This window comes from Drosophila yakuba, chromosome X (genome assembly GCF_016746365.2).
Source record: "Drosophila yakuba strain Tai18E2 chromosome X, Prin_Dyak_Tai18E2_2.1, whole genome shotgun sequence".
Taxonomy (NCBI): Eukaryota; Metazoa; Arthropoda; class Insecta; order Diptera; family Drosophilidae; genus Drosophila; species Drosophila yakuba.
This window is the reverse complement of record NC_052526.2, coordinates 9,320,235-9,342,258: the sequence shown is the minus strand read 5'-3', so window position 1 is coordinate 9,342,258 and position 22,024 is coordinate 9,320,235. Positions and strand designations below refer to the sequence as shown.

The window sequence follows — 22,024 nt, the reverse complement described above, 5'->3', positions numbered from 1 at the left end:
GTCACAGACACATACATGCATACGTAGTCACACATACCACAAAACTCACACGCATAGCCACATACCACACATACATAGATTCACACTTAAACTCACACATACAGAATAATTTGTTTGGTTGGTTTTTATGACATTAGTGTGAATGCTGAACGTTATACGGCTCAGGCGACACAACGGTCCTTGCAATTATCCTTTATGCACACCTCACCTCCCCGCTCTTACCCCTTTTTTGCCTCCCTTTTGGCCCCCTTTTATACCCTGTGTAGTTAGCAGCCCCTTTGGAGCTGCGATTAGGCCACAGATTGCCAGCTGGCCATGCCATTTTTGTCCTCCATTTTGCAGATCCTTTAACTCCGCCTAACACTTTCTCCCCTCTCTCTCTCTCTCTCTTTCTCTCTCCCTTTCACTTTTAGTCCCTTTTCACCAGTCGAGTGCATAAATTTTATTGTCCGAAAAGTAAAAAAGGCTCGGCCTCCGACAGCATTGCGATTTAATTACATTAGCGACAGCTGGAGAATGCACAAAAGTGGGTTGGCCAGCGGGGGGTTAAGTAAGAGTGGGTGGTGAAAGTAATATAAAGTGAAAGGGGGAGTGGGTGAAAATGGAGTTTGGGGGAAAAACACGACAAAACCACGTTGATTAGGCCAGCCTGTTACCGCTACGACTCCTTGGGGCATGCTTGAAAAGAATTGCAGCCAAGTTTTCCAGCCCTCCACCCCCCTTTCCACCTTTCTCCTTTGCCCCTTTTCTTTGCTTTTTATTTTGTTGCTCTGTGTCGCATAATGGCATTTATAATAAAGCTCTTGTTCTCTCTTTCGCACTTCCTAGCTCCATCTCTGTCTTTATGCGCGCCATTTGCCGTTTGTTATTAAATTTGCATAATTAAGTGAGAAGCTGCAATCCAGCACGAAGCCAAACCGCTGGGTAACTAAGGGACACTACAGATAGTCGGCGGAAAAAGAATGCAGCTTCTGGTGAGTCAAAAATTAATTAAATTTCTTAAGAAACTAAAAAAAGGGAAAGTGTAAATGAGAATGAGAAAAAATACGATAAGAAATGGGTCTCAAATAAAAAAAGGGCTAAGCCTTTAAAGAAAGTTTTTGCTGCAGACTTGACAAATTTATTATCACTCTTATTTCAAATTTGAGCTGCATATATCAATTAGACTATATATATACTTTATGCAATCTACTTTATCTGTTATACTCTTTACTCCATCAGTAACGAATATAAAGAGCTGTGACTTTTCTCAATTTACTTTGAACAAGAACAATAATGTCTCACTGGATCTCGCCATATGCTTGACTCGAATTTCATTTTCCACTTTTTCATTTCCATTTTCCAAGCCGCCTGGCCCACAACTATGCCTGATTACTTTTCATGTTCTGTGACTCGCTGGTGGACATTTGACTTCAAGGTCACCAGAGTGTTCGTACATACCCCTAACACCCTTAACCACCCCTCACCACCCATCGCAATACCCACCCAAAAGTGTTCATTTAATTTTGCCCGCGGGTCTGTGGTTTTGCGATATTCCGCAGTCCTTTCAATATTTTCTAGTTTAAATGCTCTCCAGCATTTTGGAGACTTTTGCTAACAAACAAAATGTACGTGCCTACACAGTGACAAAAACTTAGTACAAGCTTCAAAATGCTATGAAGATCGCACAAAAGTTGTTATGACAGAAAATCTACATAAGCATGAATACATAGAACAAATTTTAGCAGATAAATTTACTAAAAGTGCTAAAATATTGTAATTATTATTAATATTTAGACATTATTATTTTTGTTGTTTTTGATCTCATTTAAGTAATAATAGTTAGGCGTTTGTAACACGCTTTAATGCGATATTGAATTAACTAACGATTGCTTGCCAATTCTTGGCACTTTCTTTTTGTGCGAGTGTGTGCAAGTGTTAGTGGGTTGACCAACTCTCACAAACACACACACACTGACACACTGCGAAACCCACACACAGACAGCCGCAGAGCTGTTGGCGCCATCGGTTTGCCACGCTCCGCTTCGTCTCGCATTTGCTGATGCCACATTAAAGTTTTTGGCCCCGTCAACGTCGTCGCCATCGCCATTGCCATCTCTCTCTATCTCTGCGAGTGTGTGTGTGTGTGTGTGTGTGTATAAGTACGAGGGTAGGGGAATGCCTTGGCTGATAAATATAAAAAAAAAGAGAGAATGGCGAAAAAGTTGATTGCGTAAACTTTCAACTCGGTCCAAAAGCAGCAACAAAGTGGCCGGGAAAAGCAGCCAACTTTTCCCCAGTTTGGAAGTGCAAGAGCGAGTTTTAGTTCCACACACAAGCATACACTCACATCTGTATTACCAGAATGTGTGTAAGTGTGTGTGTCTGCTACTCTCTCTCTCTCTCTCTCTCTCTCTCTCCCTCTCGGTCCTTCTCCCTCTCGCTGCCTTGCCTTCATTTTGCATTTTGGCCGCAACTTTTGCGCTGCGTTGCGTGTTGCGAGTGGCCCCAAAAAGCATGCTAGACTTTTTGTGCCAAGCAAATTAGCCACGCACTCACACACCCTCGAAACTCACACACACACACACACACACACACACTTAATGCCTAGGGTGAGTAAGATAGAGTGAGCGAGCGATATGTTTGCGGAAAGGATGAGAAAGCGCCACTTGACACGCGATTTTTAGTGAATTTTCGGTAGCCAACTCAAGTACTTAATACTGAAGCATCGCTTTATCTGCATTTAGATTAATATCCTTAGATCAAAGTTAGCTAATAGCTAATGGCTGTTCATTGTTCATTTTCTCGGTCAAATGCTGCTTGAAAATGTTCTACAACAGCCATAAATACTTTTGGAATTGAAATTTAACTGTTCATAATAACAACATGGCTTTTCCTTTTATACTTTCATTATATATATGTATTTAACTATCAAGCTTAGTTACTTACTTTTCAACTTTCAGCTTTAATTCTTATTAACCTTTAAGGCATTTCGAGTGACATCAAGTGATATCAAGTGAAAAAAGTAGCTTTCAAGAAACCCAATTTAAATGTTTGCTAAAACAAAAAGGGAGGACACACAAATTCACAGAATCCCGCATTGGAAGACCCTTCTACCCATTCGTTTGTGTGCCATGCGTTCTGGTTCTGTCCGGGATTAGGCTGTGTCTCAATTTTGATGTGGTCTGCTCTGCCATTTTCAGTGGGTCCCCGTTAGCTGCCCCCCACCCAGGCACACCTGCCAGGCACTTTACACTGACATGAACGATGGGGATGGGGATGGGAATGGGACAACAACTTAATCCAATTTGACTGGACGGAGGCGAAACTTGGACTTGGCCACCCATGGCCCACCCCTGTCCGCCGACGACCATTGTGGTCATTCTTAAATGGCCTTTTACTTAATGCTAAGTGTCGTTTGACTGCTGTGCTGCCCCTACTCTCTTCCCTCTCCAAAATCCAGACCACCAACCAATCCGAAAAGCGAAAAGTAGTTGGAACCCACACGCGTTGTTGTCTAATTAAAGCGTTTTGGCTTTGGTCACATGTCGATAATAATGGGTAATAACTATGTGGCATATCCCGCTGAATAGTGATGGACTTTTGTCGCACTGAACACATAACAACACCCCCAAAAAAGGGTGGCCCTTGCTGTGCCCCCAACTGAGAGTGGGCTTCGTCATGCGGGGGAGAGGAAGGGGGGGTTAAGGGGGATTAACATAGAAACGCAGTTCTCCCTCATAAATTACGCAAATGTCGGGTAGACGCCGCAATCAGAAAGCGTGGGAGTAAAGAGTAATGGGCAAGTAAGCTGAAAACGTCTGGGGCGGTGCTCAATCAATTGTCGCCACCTGGCCAGTAGACCAGGGGAGAGGGGGGGATTGTGGCCCAGGTGGCCCTGATGGTCAGGTTTTGGCCATGGCATTGAAGGCGCAGGCACAGGCACAGGCACAGGCACAGGTAGAGGCCTTTTTCTTTCAAAGGTGGCCATTGATTTCCATGGAATTTCTGGCAAAGGTCATAGCGGACCAAGGCACTCAAGCCAATGGAAATGTTAACTAATATAAGAAATACGGGCATACAAAATACACGAGGGAAATTGAAAAATTAAGAACTCCAGAAACTAACAAACACTTTGATGCGATAATTATCCTCCTGCGAATTAGTTATTATATTATTATATACTAGTTCGGTGTGCTAATTCCCCTGACATTCCTCAACACTCTTGTTTTTTGTGGCGTTGATTGGTGGCTCAATTGTTATGATTACACCTTGTCGCTTCAGCGCGACAACGTGGCGTATGATTAATGTGCCGCAAATATTTCTATCCCTAGTCGGATATCGCCAAGCTCTGAGAAACCGCACAATGGCCAAGTGACACGAAATCTTAGCACTCGAATCACCTTCTTCAGCTAAAAAGAAAAGGTGTTTATTTAAATATTTCTCGCTCTTTTGTTTGCTTTGATTTACTGTTGCGTGCAAAAGTCCGAGTTCGAGTTCGAGTCCGCTACAGGCCATGTCAATAGTCCTCGGCCCAGGATCAACCTTTTGGCCAGGTCAGTGCGGATTATTATTGCTATTGCCTGGCTCTTTTTTTTTTTTTTTGTTTTGTGGCCCATCCACAGCTCTTCAGCGTTTCCTTCCTTTTACATTTTTTTTTTGTTTTGCAAGGCATTCGCCATGCTTTGACCTTCTGCTTGGTAGCGTGGCAGGGGCACAAAAACAGAGGGGGTCCTTAAAGCTGGGTAATGGGGTGCAGTCGCGCATTTCCGGCCGCCCAAAAATGAAGAGAAACGGGGTAGGGAAAACGGGTCAAAGACGCAGACCCAGCAACAGCAACAGCGAAAGCAATAGCCATATAGCAATGAAAATGGTAGCAACAACAAACGACAAACAACGCGAAAATGTAAGTGTCGCAAACTGGAAACGCAAGCAAAGCCAGGCAAATGAAGGCAAAGCAAAGCAAAGAAATGGATAACAAATGAGACTCAGCCAGCGACCGAAAAATCAATAAATGTAATGACCGCCCCTTTTTGCCACCGCCTCTCTGGCGGCAAAAAAAAAAAAAAAGAATAACGTTAATTTACACGAACCCAGCGACAATAACAAAAAACCGAGGCGAAAACCAGCAACACACAGACGGCAACAGCACAAAAAAAAAAAACACACACACACACAAAACAAACAAACAACGAAAACGAAATGAAAAATGAAAATCAATAATAAACAAACAAACACACTGGCATCGGAGATGGAAACTGGCGCCTCGAACAGGGACGCCAAATGGGGCAAATGGCGCCCGAACAGGGACTGTCGACACCAGACAATGATTGCACATAATTGCAATTGTTCACTGATTGGTCTGCGTTTCGAGGGCGTTTCGCAATGCGGCTTGTTGCATGCCACGGCCCGGCAGCTCGGCAACTCTGCAACTCTGCAACTGCACACAAATTAGTGAACGTGTTTGTCCACGCTTCCCTCTCTCTTTTTTTTCACAGTATCACACAAATAAATAAAGCCAGACCAAAAGCATTATTCAAACCCATTCAATTGAAATGGATAACCACTCTGATGGAGCCCTAATCCTCTGCCACTTGAGTTTTCTATCCAATCGAACCAATTTTTGTTCCATTAGCTTTAAGTTCAGTTCAAACTGGCTGCGTTTTTTCGCCCAAGTTTCCCAGTTTCCTGATTTATTTTGATTTGGTTATCATTTATCCATCTGAGGCCCAACAGCTTTGACCTGGGCAAACAGAAAAACAGAAGGGGAGAAAACCAGCAAGGCTGTGATAGATATCGCCAGGCACGTGTTTTCTTTTGTGGGCCACGGGGCGTATGCGTAATCAATTGTCAACAGGCGAAACACTCACAAGAAAGAATACACGGCGGAAAAATGGATTCAGTATCGGTATCGAAATTTAATAATGCTAATTTTATAATGGCATTAGCACCATGGTCTTAGGGGATAAGAGGAAACCTTTCTACCAAATAATAAACTTCAATTTAAGTTTAACTACTTATTTAAATAAAATGTGTACCAGATTTCCCAAAGAAACGGAGAAAATCTAAATCTATTGATTGATTTCCTCACTTTTTGCTGGTGTTTCTGTTCAGTTAGTAAGTGGAAAAGTGAGGCAAGCTCCATCTAATGTCTACTGGCCACTTTGGGCGCTTTTTGCTGCTGCTGTTGTTGTTGCTAATGCTGTTTGGCTTGCTGACGAAGATCAAACAGCCGCGCCAAGTGTCGAGCTGCGACCTCCTGGGGGGCAAAGGCCATATCTAATCGGTGAACAGGGGGGTAGGGGGGCGAAATTCAGTGGCAGTTGCTGGAGGAAGAGCAATGTGCACTCGAGATAAACGTGCGAGGCAAACCGCAAAAGTGACAAACCCCAAAAAGGCAAACAGTGGGGCAAAAAAAAAAAAAAAACAGAGAAAAAAAGGAGGAAAAGAAAAACAAGGACAAAGTTGTTTGTCTCCTTTTTTTTGCACACCTCCATGCCGCAGATAAACCACTGAAAAATGCTTGCCATCGGACTAGTTGGGATTTTTGTGGATTTTGGTTTTCCAGTGTGTGTGTGTGTGTGTGTGTGAGTGTGTGTGTGGGCTTTTCCATGCTTTTCCATGTGCAATGGGGGCTGGCTTTGCGTTCAATTTTAATGAGTTTGTTACCAAACAAGGACAAACACACGAATTTTTGCCTATTTGCAACTTGTGGACAAATCGAAGAGACCGCCAAAAGGGTTTTTCGCAAGCGTTGGGCATAAAGTAAACTAATTAAAAAAATCTGCCTAAGCCAGTTGCTCTTTCTGGAGGCTGTGTCTTTGGTCAGTTTATCGCCGACGCGGCTGAAAATTTCCAGCCCCAAACAAACACCACGAAACGTCGGACCCAAGCACCCCAAACCATTTATCCTCCTTAAATTTTCCAAGCCATTTACTTGGGTTGATGGATTTCATTTAGACGAAATATCAGGGGGCTTGTTAGCTATGATATATTGAAATAAGCGATTTTTTGTAGTTTAAGTCTTGCTTATCAGAATGTTTTCTTACAAAATTATGCACTTTCTAATTTTAAAACGTACAACTGAAAAATTCTATTTATTTTGTAAAAACTGTTGTGTTGGTTGGAAACAAGATAAGGCTGTATTTATTTTTCAGCTTTCAGAAATATATTCAATTCCACATTGATGTTCACAAAATTGGGACAGAGTCGATTACCAAGTGAGAAGTTGAAGTTTTGTAGACAGACGTATAGTGCAGACATTCAAATAAAGCCACGCATTTACTGAAACTGAAACGCCACTTTCTGCTTCCTTTTCCTGTTTTCCTATCGAATGCTACTTCAATGTGCGCCTGTTTTTTTTTTGTTGCTGGCATGGAAATCACATTAGAATCTATTGCTTCACCTGGCGACCCATTTTTTCCTCAGTCATTTGCATTGCCACCTTAATATGCCGCACTTACGGGTCGCTGTGTGCATTGCCTTTATGGCATTTTCAGTTTACGTATCTGTATCTGTTTCTGCATCTGTATCCTGTATCTGTATTCGCATTTGTATCTGTATCTGTATCTGTAAATGTGTCTGTCCGTTTCAGGTCAGAACCTTCATCCTTTCCTACAGCGACCTAAAAGCTGTTTTACTTTTCTCCCCACTTGTGCTGCCAACGAAACGAAATCCTTTTGGAAAAGGCTTTGCGTCTTCGCAGTAATCCGCTTTCGACAGTTTGCCGGGGCGGGAAAATGCGTGTATGGAAAATGGGAAACTATGCGAACGAAGTGAAGCGAACTGTCTATTCTCTGTGGGGCGTGCCTAAATCTATTGATGGCTCCTTTATCGGGATTGGAATCGGAGCTGATGGGCCAAGCATCCGTCGCCGTTCGTCAAATGGAATTTGAAAGAAGCCTCAATAATATTTTAGCTTATTTTTCCCTATTGGTTTGATATACGAAGTATATGGGCCATATTTAAGGCCCAGGTATTTACAAAATAAAGTCGAGACATTATAGCTTGAACATTGAAGATTGCATTTTGTATTTAAATTTGCTAGCTTATAAAGCGATTAAATGATGTTCATGGAACATATTTATGTGGGGATGGTTTTTTTTTATTTCCTACATTATCGATCACTATTGCCACTATTTCGATGACCAGTAATTTTTTCCTTTCTGCCCTTCGCTCAAACTTTTCGTTCCATTCCCATATGTGCTGCCACTTTGCCGGACTTTCGCCGGCAATGATTAAGCACTGTTGCCCGGAATACTTTTCGGCCATTTGGCCATTTGCATTGCCAGTCGAAATGCAGACTCTGTGCGTCAGTCACATGGTAATATGGCAATATGGCAATATGGCAGTATGGGAATGGAGTGCATCAATTGTGCGTCCATTTATGTCACTCTTGCGGTCCTTTTGGTCCTCTGGTCCTTTTGGTTGAATCGAACCCTTCAGCTTCTCCGGAATCCATTCCCTAATGGGCTTCAACGGTGGAGCGGAATGACGAGGAGGACTTTTGTTAATTATCTCATGTTGTTTATGGCTGCATGTGTTGCCGTTGATGACTGTTGTTGCTGCCACTTTGTTGCATGGCAAATGGCAAGCGGACAAATGGAACTCAAGCAACTCAAGTTGCTGTGACAACTGTTTGGATGGCCAGAGGCCATTTAGGGATACCAGAAAGCAATCCACATTCGAGACTGCAGCTGAGACCGAAAATCCGATTTAAGTTCGAGTTGGAATGCTGCTCTGTGGCCTTTGCCCCCAAAGCCTCAATTGGCCCGCCCTAATTGAAAGTGTTGCCATTGACCGCAGGCCAAAAAGGGATTTCAATGCCGAAACTCGAATTGCAAAGTACCTTCCGGGCTTTCGCCCACTTTCACCCACTTTCGCCCACTTTTACCCACTTTCCTCGCACTTTCCCTCCGCACTTTTCACTGGCCACTGGTGAAACAATTCAATTTCACCGAATCGGACATTTCTCGGTCACACACGTGCGTGTGTGTGTGTGGCATTGCTCTCGATGTTGTGCGAGTGTGTGACTACGATGGCTCTATTTATAGCTCATTTCACTTGCACTCTTTCCTGTTCACGTTGACAACTTAACGGAAAATTCATTTCACACTCCTGCACTCTCATTTCACACAGGTCAAAAAGGTTGCCCCCTTTGCCCGCAGGCAACCGATAATTGTGTGGTATGCGTAAAATGCCGATTGCAACAGGAGAATCCAGTATGCATTGCCACGCAGTGTGGCAATTTCACTTGAAGGTCCTGTCGCATGCAGGCTGAAACCATCTTGATTACAGATGGAGTTTCACTAACCATATGGATCATTGCTGGTTCATTGCTGTTTTTTTTTTAAATGCTCAAAGGGAATATTAATTATAGGTACCATAATCATAATTTCACTGCATACTGATCCTTTCTCAAATGCAAAATCTTAATGCCTAAAAGGAAGTTATTAAATAGTTTATCCCCATGGCAACTGGAATTTGTGTGATGGAAATGGAAATGTTTGGAGTACTCACGCTGCGAGTTGGAGCGCCGGATGATGTTCTCGAGGAATGTGTTCTGCGGCGCAACCAGTCCACGTCGTCCGCCAGGCATTTTGCCGCCTAGACGCTACGCGTCGCGCTGCCCAATCCTCGCCTGCTCCTGCTCCTGCACCTGCACCTGCTCCTGCTCCTGCTCGTGCGCCTGCTGCTCCTGCTGTCCCGTTTTGCTGGCCCCGGTGTCCTTCCGCTCCCCAGTTTTCCCTTTCCCGTTCCCTTTCACTTTCACTTCCGCTGACAGCTGGCCTCCTGCACTGACAACTGACAGGTGCTGACGGCTGACAGTTGTCAGCTGATGGATAGATGACCGGCGGAGATTGCTCCTCCTGGGTTTCCCGATTGCTCCGATTGCTCCTAGATCCTGACTCCTGATGCCGAAGGATATTCGCGTTGCGTGATCAATACAAGTCCATGCGGATGCAGAACCGATCTCGTGTGGTTTTGGTTCTGGCTCATTTGAATTCCGCAGCGTGGAATTCGCTTTTCCGCGCGTCCGTCATTCTGATGCTGTCTTACACACTCTCTTTCTCTCTCTCTCTCTCTCTCTCTCTCTCTCTCTCTCTCTCTCTCTCTCTCTCTATCTATCTCTCCCACTCACACACATACACTCACGCACTCAGTCACACACACACATGCGGGGAGAGAGAATCGCTTCAATGCTGATGACCACTTGACCATTCACACAGTCTTATCGGTTGCATATGGCACTGTAGGGAATAGAAAGAAATAGAAAGAAAAAGCTGTTAGATAGATCAACCACATTTGAATTTGATACTTAATTCAATTTAAACATTGAAGGGACAGTAATCCACAAGAAATGTATTTAATATTAAACATTTAAGCAGATTTCAGAGTACTAGCAATCTAAAATATAATCCATGTTTCTGCACATTGATTTATAGCCCGTAAAAGTTAAGTAAAAACACATTTTCTTGATGACATGCAGAAATGCTGCCTAGCATGCAATTTACACATAATAACTTGTATTTTATTGAGTAAGTTTGCAAATAAATATGAAATAACAGGCAAAATGCATACACATGTACGGACGTCTTAAACCAAATAAGATTGAAGCTTCAGTCAGTCTAACCTCGCTTAATCCCCAGCTCTTTGGCATTGCAATTCGAAACTGGCGAAACTGGAGAAAGTGGCAAAATAAATGCAATTTATTTATCAGGAAATTGCATAAATCAAACCACAAATTAAATCGCAGTATTTTAACTAATTGAAATCCAATCAGAACGGTGCAGAAAACGTTAAGACCCAATTAAAACGACACAATAAAGATTATGCGCTTAGCAATTTTAATTTATTTGCTTTGGAAACTAGACCCAAAAATAGTTCGATGACAAATTAATGACAGCTCTTAATTCCTGCAATTAATTGTAGCGTGAGAGGCATTTCAGTAAAATCATCAAATTGAACAATGCGAGTTCAAGGCTGTTTTACATGCAGTTTTGCCGTTACAAGACGCATTAATAATGCAGTTTATGCAATTTAAATTTTGGTTACATTAAGTATACGCAACGTGCGTCCTTTCAATTCCCGTGATTGTGCACTTGGGCAGAATATGTGCAAATTTTGCACAAGTTTCACAATTAATTACGATATTCAAACAGACAACCGGGCGTATGCGTAATCTATGTATTGTTTCCTTCAAATGCTCTACTCTCCACGGCTTATCGCATCTATACATATATACGTACAACTTGCATTGTAAATTCTGTCCCACGATAAGTGCCATAACCCACACATAACTCTTTTGTGGACCGATGAAGGCCGAAATCCGCATTAAGTACACCCTAATGAGCAGTCAACCTGCCTTCAATTGGCTGTCTCGTGTCTCAATTACGCAACTCGATTAGCCAATTATCAGGAGCAGGCCAAATAAGGCCGCAATGAAATCGCAAGAAATAAACCGAAAGTGCAGCAGCAAATTGACTAATTAAAGTAGGCAGCCGAACAAAGTTGATTCACTTGTCCAACACGCACTAATTACAAACTGCAGGAAGCTGCACAGAGCAGGTGGTGCACAGGGAGGTCCTGGGGGCAGGATCCTGAAGCCCAGGAACAGACTCATTAGGATCGGATTGAGTTGAGGCGGGTTAAATTGGCAGCCAGGACGTGGGGCGCGCGTACAGCGTCAGCAACTGAAACATGAGGATTATGAATAGCTGGAATCAGGCGAAGCCAAGCCATGTCAGATGGAGTCGCATCGCAAGGATGAAATCATTAGCCCAGGCACTGCAACAAGATGTTTGCATTTAAAGGTTAAATATATACACCAGAGTGGGCGGAATATGCTGCTTCAACGAGAGCTAGACTTAAGGATGCAGTTCAAGTGAATCCGTGTCGTGAACGGAAAATCCTGAAAAGAAATCAAGCTGAAGCTGTGGGAATTGAAAGGTATGAAATCAATTTAGAAATCTAATCTTCTAGCTTTAATATTCTTAAATTACATTCAACTAGTGTGCAACTTTTGAAAAGCTGCAAATCTTATTTCTTTAACATCATCAACTTTAAACCCCTACTAGCTTTTTGCAATTTACTGAAATTCCTTTTTAAAATTACCTCTAAATTGTAGAAAATTAGTCTAACCAAAATGAAGAATGCAATTATTACGGGGTTCTTCCTTCCAAAAGCATTTCATATTCAAATTTGGTCCCCAAAAGTTAGCAACAGTTGCACAGTGGAAATAGACATTGAATTTGTATTTCGAATTTTGTATTTCGTATTTCAGTGACTCCACAGATGCCCCCCCTCACACTACACCCCTGTGCTGAGCTGTTGTTCCTGGTTTTGTTCCTGCAGGGCTGTGTGTGAGCTGTGAGCTGCGAGCTGCTGGCTGAGCTCAGTAATCTTTAATTTCATTAAAATTCAAGCAACGCCAACGACAGCTTCTTTGTCCTGCTCTCCAGATCCTTGTTTTTGTTGCTGTTGCTGTTAGTGGAGCAGGGATATGGATGTTGCCAATGTTGCCGGTGCCGTAAGTGCTTATTAGAGGGCAAAAGGAAGAAGGAACACTTCAGCGTAAGCGAGTAGCGCTCTCAGGCATTTATGAATTTTCTGGCTTTAATGCGTGGCCCAGGAGCAAGAAAGGAGCAAGAATAGAGCAGGAGGAGCAAGAAAGAAGCAGGAGGAGCTGGCCCAGTGGCCCAGTTGGAGTGAAACCAGAGTAGGGTCAGCAGATGGGTAGATGGCGATGTAGGGACTGGCTCACTGACTCACTGGCTCACTGGCTGACTGGCATAAACTTTGCCAACAATGTCCTCCCAACCGCCTCATTGGCTGGCTTATCCAGTAACTCGCTGCAGCCTCTGCCCAGTTCCTTTAATGCATATAATTAACTGCAACTTGCTGCTCCATGTTTGCCACAGGGATAATGGAAGCAAATTCATAGCTGATCCAGAGTTAAGGCATCCTTACTTTCCGGAAAGCTAATGAACCGTCGAGAATGATGCTCGTACCATAATGCACCAGAGAATAGACAATAATGCCAGTCCTACGGCAATCAATAATGACCCTCACATAAAGTGGCAACTTCCGGGCGGTTTAACACAATTATGCTTTTAAACGAGCTCATTGAAACGCTTTAAAGTTGAATAACCAGCATATGATAGTTGTAATTAACAGAGAAAACGCTAAAGCTTTAAGGCACACATAAATTTGGCTTAAAGTGTACTTTTCCATGGCATTATACATAATTTTACTAAGTTTCTACCTAAAAAATTAAAACAAAAGGTTATCAGGGTAAATTAAAATGTATAAACATGAGTTTCTCAAGCGCAATCGATTTACTTATCTAAAAATATTGAGATGCATTATCGAAGCCAATCTAATCACTGCTATTCACAGCACAAGTGACTGATTCCCGACAGGCAGACACTCGTGAAACGCACTGTACTGGCTGCTGTCAATTTGGGGCCCAATCGCACATTGCCCACTGACGTCACAAGCCAAAAAGGAGGCAAAATAGGAACGGAAAGTCAAGCCTCTCAGCACTCGCCTATTTATAATAAATGGAATGTCGCCACGCCCCCTAATATGGCACTACCTCGTCCCTCCATCCCCATCCCCATCTCCATCGCCTCCGCCTTCCCTGCTGACACACTTGCCACATGCCGTGGCCCCTATTTTCCACCGTTTTCCACAATTTTCGCCATCCCACATTTTGCACCTTGCAACACATGAAAAACGAGAGGAGTTTTACTGACAGTGTGTGTGTATGTGGCAACTACAACTATTTTGGACGACTATGTGGTAGTCACTATGGTCGTAACACTGAGAGAAATCATGTATTGGAATGCTCATTTCCCATTTTCACACATTTACACTTTTTTTCATATTTATGGGCGTTTTTTAGAAAATAGCCATACATTCTGTGTTGCTAAAATCTCTTTTTAAGGTGTCTCTCGAAAATAAATATCTGCCTTTTCATATTCAAAGGAAAAAATAGTAATTTTTTTGACTAGGATACAGGGAATGTAGGCGAAATTAAAAAATCCTGAAGGCGATGGGGGATAGGCTCGCTTTTTTTTCCAGTCTGCGACCGAGTGACCACGAGAAGGGAGCAGGACAAACTATGCCACAGGATGACGCTCACCTTGCCCCACAAAGCGCAGCATCACCAGCAGCAGTGGGAAAATCGCTGATGGGAGGGGGGAGGGAAAAGCGAAAAGGGGAAAAACGGAAAATCAGGAGGGCTGAGGGCGGTGGCGACTATACATTTTAATTTGTTGCAGCTGTAAGAGTTCGTCCCCCCGCATCGGTCTGTCCCACTATTCCAATTCCTCCCTCCACAGAGCCAACCACTCATTTTTTATGGCTCACTTCAAGTACGTCATAAAAATTAACATGAGAGGGTCAAGGGGCTTAGCCAAAGGATAAGGAGCAGCTAAGATGGCTGCGAATCACAGGAGGTAATATATATTAAACCTAACCTGCTTAAACCTGAATATAAGTTAAACATAAATTCTTAAAGAAATATATATCAATCCGTATTAAAGTGAGATTAAAAATGTGCTACATAAGTTAGGTTCTCCAAAGAACGATCATACGAGAAGTGAAGTGTGTTGAAGTTCCTATTCCCTTGATTGTACTCATATCACTTGAGCTTTAAGGAGTCGCACTCCTATGCATATAGAAATATATACATGCATTCCTCACACTTTCATCATTCTCCGCAGTACGCCCCTCTCACGCCTCATTCATTTGGATTTAATTTCCGGTGTGCTGCGTTCGTTGGTTCGGCTTTCAAATATTAATAGAGCTCTGGCATTATTAATGAGATGGTGTCATCAAGAAAATGAAGCTGCCCCGGCGAGTGTGTAACCCGCCCTCAAATGTTCTGGCTCACCTTTTGGATACTTTGCCATTGTGGACTATTCAAAAATTTATAAACTTTTTGCCATTCGCTTTCAGTTTCAGTTTCGGTTTCGGTTCGGGCTCAACTTGGCTCATGCGTCTAAGCCAAAAGCGCACAGAGGGAATGAGTGGTAGACGGAATTTCTGAGCACCTGAATTTGGCGAACAGTATCAGAGAATCCTGGCCATTACCTTCTGCCTAATTAGCTTCTACTCCATGGATACGATACCAAACCTAAACGGAACGGAGCGTTGTGTTCCTGACATCTCCTTTAAATGCATTTGTTCTTCTGCACATGCAATGTGCATTCCCAATCCCAATCGCAATCGCAATTCCAGTACCGATTCCATTCCCATTTTCAATTGCCATTCCCCAGGCATTCACATTTTTCCAATATTCGCTTTGACAACAAATTTTACGCTCTGTGGACAAATCATTGTTATCCCCCGCAAAAAAGAAGCAACCGCTTTCCCCCCCCCCCCCCCAAACAAACTATATAATACGTTTTGTTTCCCCCTCTTTGGCATATACATGTACATATCCCATTCGGAAAGCACAATTGTTGCAACAATTACACAAACACAAATGTGGGGGAAACCAAAACAAAGCAAACCCAACCCAAAAAAGGGGGTTGGGTGGAAAACAGCAAGCGGAAAACAAAGCTCACGGGGACAATAGGCTCGACTGGGTGACTAAAAGGGGGGCGTTGACTAAACACGGGGATCCAAATGGAGGGTTGTGGGGAAATGGAGGGGGATGGGGACTGGAGCACCCACAACCAGACAAAAAAAAAATGGCAGACAAAGAACAGACCAAGGATGCGATGGCAGCAGGACAATGGGCCTTCTACATTCCCAATAAGAAAGGCTACTTGGATTCGATTAAATGTGGACTGGCAAATGAAAATGAACGGATGGTCAAATGTACCCGTGAGTTATAGCACTGTTTGTATCTCGAATATCTAGTTATAGAGGGTCTTAAAGTAATATTTACATAGGATCCTCATTTTGGTAAATAAATTATTGCCTATCATGCTGCCTTTTAAGTGATTTCTATTCCAAGAAATCCATTTCCTTCTGGGGAATAACTTGAACTTTGCGTTCATAAATTGCAGAAGTGACCTGATATTGTGTTTTCACTACATACACAATTTGAAACGACACCAGCACAATACTTGGTAAAAACAATTATGCTTGGCAAGGTGTGGATAAAAGAAATGGTAAATATAGCATATAGATTGCATCTTCTGCAGGAAATTTATAGCTGCCTTTTTAACGAAAAATCCATTTTATTTAAGGGCTCCAGGCAAAAAATACTATTTCCAATAAATTTAGTACACAGGAAAATTGGCTAAACATGTTCAATGCATAATGAAAACAAATCTTTATCTTAATTACAGCTGGCGAAATAAAGTCAAAGATAAAGTGTCTTGATTAATTGAGCTAATTGAATGATTATCTTTTAAGTATTTGAATTTGATATTTGTGAAGTGGACTTAAAATTAAAGAGCTTGCCTGCTGTTAGAGATTTGAAATGATTAAATATTATTATAATTATATTAATAAAAAACAATTAGTAATGGGCTGCAGAGTAAGTGCAGAAAGTAAATCAAGCCCAGCAATCAAGTCAGCCCTATAAATTAAAGCCAAACGGGTTAGCTTGAATGTCATTCAAAGTCCTTTTAGTTACCGCAAAAAGAAAAGGGTCACGAGTTCCAAGAAGTCAGGTGCAAGCAGCTATGGTCAAAGACCCAAGGAAAGGAGTGAATTGGAGGACCATCCCCAAAGGGATACCACCAATTTCCCCAATTCCTCGATCCCAAAAGGGCCAACCGCCGACGCATTTGGCGCCTAAGGCCGGGCTAATTGATTGACATTTCCTGTCGCAGTCCATACCCCTCGAAAGCCTCGTCCTTTGTTTTCCCGCTCCATGGGATATATGTATATGTATGTATGTGCACAAGTCAGTGCTACTTGGCTATGCGCATAAATACATATACTTAACCTTGATTTTGCCAAGTCGTCAGCCCAAGTTGCTTGGGGCCTCTACCGACTGAAAATGCTAACTGAAACAGCGACTGCGACTGAAACTGCACGGCGAAAAACAGATATGTTATCACATAATATATTTTATTATATTATTATGTATTTTCATCGTTTTGGGGCTTTAAAAAGTCTGCTTAAGCTATAGAGGAGTTATATGCAAGTTTAGAAATACGCGTATATCCTTTATCAAATACGTAGACTCAAATTAGTTAGGTTTTTAAGATGATAGATAGCCTGACTTATATTTTGAAATATGATGCCATAAAATCGGAAAGTGGAACCCTTTTTTTTTGCCATGTAGAACTGAAACTGGGCCTGACTTTTGCGTGCCAAGTTGGGCCGCCTTGGCCGGGCTGGCAAAGTAGGGCAGCCATTTCATTAACCCAAGACAACAAAAAAGTGGAAAAAAAAACATGCGAAAAAGAAAGTCTATTTTGGGATACCCCATTCCCATTCCCATTCTCATTTCGAAGACATATATATTTCAGCTGAGGGAGATTGCAATGGGCAAATCCACAAAAATTCGACTGCAGCGGATTCCTTGGAATCCGAACACATCCCCCAACTTCCAGGAACTCAAAGAACATTATCCCCGACTAATGCCACGGATGCCACGGATAATGCGTCCTATTTGTCTTCGGTCCTCTGAGTGAGTAATTTTTATTCATATTTTGTAGTTAATTAGGCGGCGCCGGGACCAAAAGCATTATGGCATATGAAAAATAAATGGAGATGAGTATTCATTAAATAAATGAAGTGGGTGAGGCAGGTGGAATTGTATTTGCCTATACACATTTCTTTGGAAAAGCTAAGAGTCCTTTTATGTATTATCTCCCGTATTTAAAAATTCTCACAAAAGTCAAGGGATCTGTCATAATAATTTTTAATATATTTAATTATATTAAAGTTAATTCTTTGTGTTGTTTACTTCTGTTTCTGAAGTTTGCTTTCAACATTTTGTTGTTTGTGGTAATTGCTTCGAAATTCGTTTAAAGTGCTACATTCCCTTAAATTGCTTATGAGAGCATACATAATTTAAACGATTATTTTTGCTTAAGTTTTGTTAAGCTTGCCCTTTTTGCAGATTACGTTCCCAGCCCAAAAACCGATACCCTCTACCCGTTTACCCGTTTGCCCCCTACCCGTTACCCGTTTGCTGACCGCTTGAGCCCGTTAACGTGCCAGATGTGATTTGATTTTATTGTTGCGGCGGCTTATCAGCTTTTGGCCTTAGCTCACGGCTCACTTGGCTGCCTTTGGGCCTCATTTCCCTCTTCTTGGCCCTCTTCCTTTTTCCATTCTTTATTCTCCATTCCCCCTTCCCACTTGCCATTCTTCCTTCTAGGTCTTTTTTCTATCCCCCCGCGCTTTTTCTTCTTTTTTTTCTCTCAGTGGCAAATTCAATTGGATCTTTTTATCGATTAATTTGGCCTAGGCTAAAGCTGTGGGTCTCCTTGCTCCGTCTCGCTCTCTGGCCATCTCCCCATCTCTTTGTCTCTGTCTCCCTATCCAATTAGACTTTGGTGCCTGAAACGAGCAGTGCAATAAAAGCCAGCGATAGACACAGTTAAAGATAGTGTTGCACCTGGCCAAGTCGTTGCCTCCTTTTTTTTTTTTTTGTTGCCTCCTCCTTGGAATCCCTACTTTTCCACCCGCTTTTCTTGCACTTTTCGGCCCACCCACAGTTTTCCACCGCACGCAAGGTCAGTGCGGCGCACGTAAGTATGCAACACATAATTTTTGGCCCGCTTTGCATGGCTTTTCTTGCATGCAACTTCGCCTCGCATTGGCATTTGCCGAATGGGGGAGTGGCACAAGCGTATCCTTGTGCCAATTGCTCCGTAAGCAATCCTTCGGTCCTTCTGCACCACTCCCCCTGCTCCCCACTAACTAAAATCAGCCAGTTAGCACGCCCACTGTAAATTCTAAATATAGCTGCAGCAGTCCCAGACCTCGAAGTCCGCGTCTTTTCTCCATTTGGCGGCTTTGAAGTTGCCGAAGTAACTTCTTCGTGCTGCCACCTTACACTGAAACTTAAATTGGTTGCGAGATTTGGGTTTTTATACAGATTTTGGCATGTCTTTAAGCGAATTCATTGGATACCTTTTTCATCGTTATTTTGGGTAGGAATAATATATATGTATGTGTAATTTATATTTGGTTCTTTACTAAAAAGTCAAATTTTTGACCCCTCTTCTTTTCCGGTGTACCAGAAATGACTCAGTTGTCGCTTTCCCGCTGCTTCACTTTTTTTGCGATGGCAAAATCGAAAATCGAAAGTGTGCCAAGACGAGAGGCGAAAGGCAAACGGCAACAAAGGGAAATTGTGTCATAAAAACTTTTTCGATTGCGCCACGCGCAACCAAAGCAACACTAACACTAATACTAGCAACAACAAAAACAACAACTTGAGAACTTCAGGCCAGGGGCTTTTGTCTGCTTTTCTTGTTTTTTTTTTGTTTTCTGTTGTCCGCCTGGAAAAGTGGGCAATGGGAAATGGAAGGAGGCTGGGAAAAACTCGAGACTGGCCAATTTATTCAGCTTCTTGTGCTGCTGCCGCTGCTGCTTCTTTTGCTTCTGCGATGGCATATTTACTTGTCATGGCTAAAAGCAAAGCTTACGCCAAAAAATATTGACACTGTAAGAAAACGCTCACGCACACACCAGCACACAGCGCTCAAAACACTCACACACATGCATGTCCATGTACATGATAAGCAAACAATAGGCCAAAGCAGGGCAAACAAAGAGAAAGAGACGGGAAAAGAACAAGAGCAGTGTGGAAAAGAGCAGAAAATCAAGAAAAAAAAATGTGGGTATCCTTTTCTCACACTTTTCGAGGAATTCCCACACACACATACACGCACAGCGACAATAACTGTAATAGTTTAACAGCGTACGCCGAAAAGTATGCTGCGACATTTGGTCGGTCGACAAACTGGCGTCTATAGTTTGAAAGCCACTGAACAGTGCGAATCAAGCGGAAGGCTGAAAATAACTTTAGAAGCCATTGGCCTGCAAAAGTTTTCAATTTCCGGTCAGTTACTTTCGACTCTCGTAAACAAATAATGTGCACTCTGATATAAATACGTAATGGATATCATAAGCAAATTGTTTTAAACATTTGTGGCTGTTGAAATTGCTCTACTGTGTCTTTTCATTCGAATAATAAAGTTATGCGGTTTTCGCAATCAAAACAGCCAGTAGAGTCATTTAAAACTGTGTAACATACTTGTGGCTGACGCAAAAATAATAATTGCTAAACTTCGTACTTTGAAAAAACCTAACATTTTTACTAAAATAGTTGGTTAGTTAGACCATTATTCACTATAAACTGGTATACAACAATTCAGTGTAAATAATTATACAACTACAGTAGGTTGCTAAATAATTGAAATTTTAAAAGTTATATAAAAATGTATTTCAGAAAACCTTCTTGAATAATGCAATTATGGAAACGAAATAATGCCTTCAATATGATTATAATTTTTTAAAATGTCCTACATGCCTTTGTGGCGTAATGAGATGTAATTAAAATTGTTATTTTAATGCAGACATTTTTGACAAGCAAATTAAAGAATTATTGCATATAGTATTAACGTGAAAAACGAATAAATAAGCTCATAACTGAACTGAACTTTTTTGTATATATTTTAAAGTCTTGTCTGCAAGGTGATTTTAATCGATTGCTTCGATGTCCAAAAGGAAAGTCCGTTTGATAAATTTTGTTTTAACTCTTGTATTGAAGCTTGCTCCAGAATCTATTGAAATTAAAATTAAATATTAAAGCTGGAATAGCGTAAGTCATACATGAAAAATCGGTAAATTTGTGACAATTGCAGGCAATAATTTATTTAATCTTCTGATGCAAATAATCGGCATGCGTCTTTGTCGTTTTTTTGCAAGCCGCCTTTATTTTCTTTTTAATTATTTCTGCGGCTGTTGGCTCTCCGGATAAAAGCTTTCCGGGTGGGCGGAAAGGCCACGCCCACCACTGCCAGTTCGGCCGCCCAGAACAACACGAAATTCATAAATTAATGCATGGCGTGTTGTTGGCTATTAAAAGCAATGAGCAAGCACATGAGAGGGAAGATGTTGAAGGAGCGAGACGAGACACAACCACACACATAAAGAAAAACCAACAGCTTAGGGACTAACCCACACACACACACCCACACACACACTCACATTCGGCCGGGCACATTAACATAAAAACAACATCAAGCCGAGGGCCAAGAAGAGCAGAAACCAAAAAGCCAAAAGCTGGAAGAAATACAGCAGAAATGGCAAAAATAAAAGAGCAGCTACAACAGAGAAATAAATAAATTTACATATTGCGCACGTGCTTTGGCCAGTTCCAGCTTCTTTAGACTTGACTTCAGCTCGGGCTCTAGTGCCACCTCAAAAAAAAATATATATATATCAAATAGTCCAAATGTACTCCCTAAAAGGTCGCAAAATGCACTCAGAGCAGGTGTACTTTGAAAAATTATGGAATTCGAGTATGTAACTTTACTATTGCATTTACTTTTGCACACCCAATCATAAGAATTTTAAAATCTGTTATCAAATACAAAGCAAATATTTTAAAAGTATTAAAATTAACTTTTAAATACCATAGTTTTAGAGTACTAGGAAAACTATTTGGCATTTTCCCACTTTGAGCTCTGTTTTTACTTGAAAGCTGGCAAAGGATTTTTAGCCCACTTTTATGGCGACAGGACGGCGTGCCCATTTGTCCCAATGACTGCCAAACTTTGCCCACATTTTACATATGTAATTTTCTATCCTACCCCCCAAAGCCTCGTACCCCTGGGCACCTGCCAGCCGCCTTGGCGTAGGGGCGGTGGGGGCGTGGCAGAGCACCGCTTTGATAGCCAGTGGAATGTTAATAAACTTGTTTTGATACGACAGCCAGATCTCGGGCACAAGGTCAACGAGGACAAGGACGAGGGGAGCGACTTTACCGAGTTTTCCGACTTTTCCGAGTAATCCTGCGAGCAGCTGCCAGCCAAGAAGCCGCAGCCAAGAGCCAAGCCAAACAGTCTGACAATCTGACAATCTGACAGGAAGTCAGCAGGTGGTCCAACTG

At 42.1% G+C, this 22,024-nt stretch overlaps 1 protein-coding gene across 13 annotated transcripts in view; it reads right to left on the bottom strand.

Annotated features, from left to right (window-relative positions):
* LOC6524772 (potassium voltage-gated channel protein eag) overlaps window positions 1-22,024 on the bottom strand; it is a 54,817-nt gene that overhangs the window by 29,398 nt on the left and 3,395 nt on the right. For all 13 annotated transcript variants that reach the window (XM_015190393.3, XM_043207305.1, XM_039377832.2 and 10 more), the window contains one exon: window positions 9,499-10,229. In XM_015190393.3, coding sequence (XP_015045879.1) covers window positions 9,499-9,577 — 79 coding nt within the window. In that variant the 5' untranslated portion in view covers window positions 9,578-10,229. The remainder of the gene's footprint in view (window positions 1-9,498; window positions 10,230-22,024) is intronic.